This window comes from Trachymyrmex septentrionalis, unplaced genomic scaffold (genome assembly GCF_001594115.1).
Source record: "Trachymyrmex septentrionalis isolate Tsep2-gDNA-1 unplaced genomic scaffold, Tsep1.0 scaffold25, whole genome shotgun sequence".
NCBI classification, from domain to species: domain Eukaryota; kingdom Metazoa; phylum Arthropoda; class Insecta; order Hymenoptera; family Formicidae; genus Trachymyrmex; species Trachymyrmex septentrionalis.
Genome location: NW_017305408.1, coordinates 636,491 through 642,483, shown reverse-complemented (window position 1 = coordinate 642,483; position 5,993 = coordinate 636,491). Strand labels below are relative to the sequence as shown.

Genomic DNA, 5,993 nt, shown 5'->3' with positions numbered 1-5,993 from the left:
CAAGTTCGCCTTGGCTTCCGGTTGTTCGCATGCTACAAGTCCACTTGTATTAGGCCCGCCATACGAATACGCCGCCCGCCCGCTCGCGGTTCAGACGTAGTCAGTCAAGGCACACAGCGCACATGAAACACACACACACACACACACACTCTCTCTCTCTCTCTCTCTCTCTCTCTCTCTCTCTGTCTCTCTTTCTTTCTTGGGCATTTACGATCGAATTCACGAAAGCCGTTTTCGGCTAGAACTCGCCCTCAACGCGGAAGCTAATCGGTTGAATTAATTCCAGAACTGAGAATGGCTTCTACCGACATACCGACGCTTTACTATCTGGAAATGAAAAGATATCGGACTATCGAGTGCGACTAATGGCTACCGGAAATGTTAGACAGAGCGTGTGCATGCAAACGCGATTTCGATTGCGGTTTAGCGCGAGTATGTGGATAAAAGGTTCGAGGGCGTGCATTTTGCTAAATTCATGTGACCTGGCCGATCCTGGGGCTTGGAGGTGAACTCTGATGTGGTTAGGGAAACTACTGTAGACTAGATACAATCGGTCGTTACAACTTTCACGGGAAGGCATATAAAAGCCATTACATGCAGGTTAGATAATTTCTATTATTACGAGTCGTGCTAAAGATAATAGATAGTTGCTTTGAGATATTGCCGAATAATAACTCTATCTTAAGATATAGCCCATTTTAGATGATCTATAATTAAATTTATAGAATTTATAAATTCTGTTTATAATTTTATATTTACTGTATTTTCATATATTTGTATTTTAACTTATTCTAATTCTTCCAAAATTTTTCATTTATATATTTTAGCGTATAAAATTAAAAATATAATTCTATTTTACAGTCTGACAGAAATTATATATCATTTAAAACATATTTTATGTTATTTGAAATTAAAAGAGAAAATATACATATATTTTAATTTGCTATATAAAAGAATATGTTCCTACGCGTGACTCAACTTTTCTTTTGAATGAACGTGCTTCAAAAAGCTATTCAAAAACACGCGTGTTTCCTCTGTTCCTTAATTATCACGCACAATATTTCATTCACGCGACAGATCCAGCCTCGCGTTTCAATTAAAAACCCCCCTCCTGATACGAGTAAGCTTTACCCGAACGGCAGTCAGAAATCAATGAAAAATTTTCAGGATTAATTTCGAGGAAAATGGTGAAAACACCGTGTCCGCAACGCGCGCCAAATCAAAGTACTTTTTTGTGATTCCATATAGGGGTAGTTAAGTTAAATAATGAATGAGGATTGGCTAGCTGAGCCGGTCTGCTGGGGGTTCGGTTCGGTATACCGAGTTGCTTTGATGTCTGGCGGCAGCCGCCGATTATGGAATCAATTATTGCGCAGTGCTCCCTCTCTCTCTCTCTCTCTCTCTCTCTCTCTCTCTCTCTCTCTCTCTCTTTCGTCCTCTCTAGCCTTTTCAATCCACTTGCGTACTCGCGGCTTCGGGCTTTCGCCCGCTTTCTACTGTCTTTATCTTCCCTCTATATTCCATTTCCTCTCTCTCTCTCTCTTTCTCTCTCTCTTACTCTCGCTCTTTCTACTTCTATCTTGCTTCGTGAAGGATGCGAAGGGAAAGATTTATTCCGTATAGGAAGAAATTATACGGACACAGAATCACGGAGAACCGATTCCGCGGAAGGTCAGCCGAGTCTGGGCTCGGATCCACTCGTGTACATAAGGATACCGCTATTATCGTCCTATAATCTACGTCAATTATCCCCGACGACGAACGGTATCGCGGAAATAGTACCTTAATTGTTAGTATGTGCTTATTTCTCTCAGTTATAACACTCGGAATTAATTTTAATGAAATAAACGTGGGATTTTGATAAACACTTTACAAATATAATTACATTACCGTTGATCATCAAAAAAAATGTTTCGCCATTTGCAAAATCAAAATGATTATCTTTTTTTCAATATATTTATTTGTATAATTACCGCATTTAATTTATCGTGATTAAAACACATATTGGAATTTATATGCAATTTATAAATCTAATTTATAAAGCGGATTGGAAAAGTATTGAAAAGGAACGAATTATATACAAAAATTTGTCATTTATTCTATCTTATGACAATATATCACAAGTGGAATATAAAAACATAATATAAACTAACGTAGATGAACCAAGCGCACCTTTTCTAGAATAATTTCTTTCATATACATTGTTTCTTCCTGGAGGCTGTAATGGAATTTATGGGATTAGTTCACAAATATGATGTAATGGGATTATTCGAATTCACAAATATGATGTAATGGAATTTATGGGATTAGTCGATGTCACAGATATTATATACATGCATATTAATATGTGTATAATAAAGAGGCTTAGCCATCACAGTTGCACGTTGTCTGCTGGTTGCTTGTGCTTTTTTTTCTATTGATTATAAAAAATAGATGGTTACCTCAAAATTCTCTATTAACCAGAAGACTTAACAAATTGATCAACAAATTTCACGAAATTCATTTAATAAACAATTTAAAAGAAATTTCGAAAAGTGATATTGCTTACTAACATTGACTCTTATTTTTTTTGCTCTCTTTGATGGAAATCACATAACGTTGCGCTATACTCAATGGAGGTGAATAGCCAGTGTCGTAAGCACCGTCCTCGAACAGGATCAGATACTCTTCCGTGGCGGTACTTGGTTGACGTTGCACGATCGCCTTGTAAAAACAAGTAGTTTGCGGGTAGAGCGCCATTACTGTGGATCCTTTCGAGAACAAGGCGTGCGGATCGGTCTCAGGATTGGCCCTCATCAGTGGCAATGGTACCACTCGTCTCCGTGACAATGTGTGGCGGTCCTTTTGCTCCTCATCGATATCGTCCACCTCGTATTTATTTGTCGCGACAATAAATTGCACGACCTCCGCGAGTATCCAGTTGTCTCCTTCTTCGTTGCCTTTCACTAATGCGGCTACCATGTCGCCCATCTTCGCAATGTAAGTAGGCTCGGCGGGTATCGCGCCGCACAGTGGTGGTGGTTTGGCGCCCGGTGTCTTTCCCACATAGAGGGGTAGGGTCTGCGCGGTGCTAAGCAGCATCTTCATCAGTGCTCCGCGTCTGATAGTCTCCTTATTGCCAGCTTGACGTGCTTGTATGCGTCGTTCATTTCGTATCGTGCGTATCTCGTTAATCTTACTAAGAGCCTTGCGCAAGATCTCTTCTTCCTGCTGAGTATCAGTCACCGCGGCATTGTACAAGTTTTTTAACTTTTGCTGATAGTAAGGAGAGACTTTGTCGTCCGGTGTGACCTTCTCATGAGTCTTCATGATATTGTTTAGGTTGTGCTCGGACCGGACTCGTTGACTCTCAATCTCGTGCACGAGATTGTAAATGTTCTTTAAGCGCTCCTGTATCTGAGTCGCCGCCGCGTCCGCCGTGAACGGCATTATGAAGAAGGAGGCGATAATTTCAGGAGGTCGTGTGTCAAGTAACTTAATGGAATATGTTATTGATCGTTTCCCTATAATGAAAAAGTATAAAATGCACGTTTTAGGAATATTCCATAAAAATTTTCTATTGAAGAGTATTTAGAGTTAATTAAAAATTAAGAGTACGAATTTGGAAAATATCATTATAATAATTTAATTCTACATCCCTCGCGTGATTTTTATTAACGTAATTACTCGCGTGAGATATTTCTGACATATTAACATTATATTTCAATCTTCACTGTTCTCTCTTTTATGATTTACAATTAAATAAAATTAATAATATATTCTTTACATAATACATAAATTCTTTAGATAAAGATAAATGCAAAATAAATCTTTTTCAATTGTGAACATTTGCACTGAATATAACAATGTATAAATAGCATTCATATATTTTACGAATTTTAAAGGCCGAAAGTGTTCTGAACACTCTACGAGAACACTCTAAAGGGGTTAACATGTTTGATATTGGTAGCACGTTCACAAAATAAACGATAGAATATTTTTAAAAAAAGATCTAGATTATATAAAAGTTATCAGTCTCGAACTTTTATTCCTCGCGGACGATACGCTTTATTCTAAGACTGTATTCCTTTTCACACAATGATACGCATAATTATTCTATCCTTTTTTTAAACCTTCGATGAACAAAACAAGATTCCTCTGCTCTCTGAAACTTTTAAAGTGAATCTCGTTCTGCAGTCATTTCATTCTTAAAGAAATTTGAACTGCTCGTTTTCAAGTTGGCTCAATTATTCTCTTACTCTTTAAAGTGAAATTCCAATCCGAAGAATTTAAAGAGTAAGATTCTATGCCATATGTGTATAGCAAAAAGTCACTCTGAATGTAATTAGCAATTCAAGATTTCTCGAAAAACTTCATTCTTCTGTCGATTAAACGTTAATGTCGGACATGCAATTGCGCGCATTATTCAGTTGCAAACTCGTTTAGTGAATGTTACACCAGTTACGCGTATTACGTCCGCCAACAGCGCTCGCGCTGAACATGGCCGGCGCAAAGCGACTAGATCAATAGCTTACCTGGTCGGGAATCGTCTCATATCCGGCTGGATGAAAGCTGGCCGAGTCTCTGGAGAACGATGTTTCACTCAAACGTTTTACGACACCAGTAGTTTCTACGCAGAGCTTCCTAGCAGTAAGCTGTGAGAGGCACCAAGCGTCCCGAGATGCTGCACGTTCAATCGTTCACGCGCATCTGCGTCACACTGCTTCTCCCACTACCTTCTGGCAGCAGCTGATCAACAGTTTTCTATCAAGGCGGTGCTGCCATCTCGTAGCGGGCTCTAAAAACAGAGTACTAGTGATAGTTCTGATCGTCGCAGAGCTGGAGTCACTGGTGTCCGTTGCGTATCTCAGGATTTGCTTTTAGCAGGCTAGGATTCATTTCTTATTTCTTTAATTAAAAAAAATCTCAAAGTTACTCAATAAATTTATTTATCGTGTATAAAATATTTTTTATGTCAGCGAATAATATTAATATTATACGTTGATTACATTAATGAAATGATAAATTGATATTTTTTGAAAAGACAATTAAAAAGTATCTTTTTAGAAGAAAGAAAAGTATTTATATTAAAGTTCACGACGGTGACTTTGCTTCAAATTTACTGAAATTTTATCGAACATCCCGAGGAACACACCAAGTCAAAAGAAAATAAAAATGACGTATTTTGATGTTAAAATGATTTTTTTTACAAAAAATTTGATTGCTTATTGACTTTAAGTCAAATAAGGTCAAAATAAGGTCATTTTAATATTATTTTAATGTTTTGTTGATTTTTATGTGTTTCTTGGGACGGTAATTTTTTTCTATCGGTATATTCGAATTTACATTGATGCATTGGAAAAACTAATCTAACGAAGTGCAGATATTAGAAAAATATTCAAGTATCTCTACGTGCGTGACGTTACATAATTAATATGTTACATGAATTATCGAATTATCAAGCTTCCTCGTTATAATTCGATCGCAACTTTCTCTGCCTTGCTTTCTACTTGTTGCAAAATATTAGAGTATGAAAATAAATGATTCTTGAATATCACATATATCGTAAATTATCAAGCATCGGTTTTAATATATTCGGCATAGCCGAAATATTTTCTTAAGATATAAAAGATTTCCATAGCAAGAAATCTAATTAATGACTTAATCTCGAATATTTAATGTTATAAATTATATGAATGGAGTATCTTTTTTTTTCTTTCTGACAGCAATGTCTATCATATAGCGATTTATACAGCTCAATGCTATTACTGTACTTGAATCGTATTCGAGATATTTCATTAAATGTTCAATCGGACATTCCATTACTTGTGGGGAGGTATGTGTGCGCGCCAATGATAAAGTCGTTTCGATATGCGAAAAATCGCCGTACGCTGATAATTTTTCTTAAGACGAACTCGTTCCTGGTAGATCCAATCGTATATCGTATCGCACAGACAGGCTGACTACGGCACCAAGCGGAGGCATACATACATTGAATGTGGCGTGTATCATCG

The 5,993-nt window shown here is 37.2% G+C and overlaps 1 protein-coding gene across 1 annotated transcript; it reads right to left on the bottom strand.

Moving 5' to 3' along the window:
• Positions 1-2,167: 2,167 nt before the first annotated feature.
• On the bottom strand, positions 2,168-4,711 carry LOC108749018 (SAGA-associated factor 29). The gene is made up of 3 exons (XM_018487506.1): positions 4,515-4,711; positions 2,553-3,503; positions 2,168-2,218 (listed from the first exon to the last, which is right to left on the bottom strand). The coding sequence occupies exons 2-3, from the start codon at positions 3,427-3,429 to the stop codon at positions 2,193-2,195; spliced, it is 903 nt and encodes a 300-aa protein (XP_018343008.1). The 5' UTR covers positions 3,430-3,503; positions 4,515-4,711; the 3' UTR covers positions 2,168-2,192.
• Between the last annotated feature and the right edge of the window lie 1,282 nt (positions 4,712-5,993).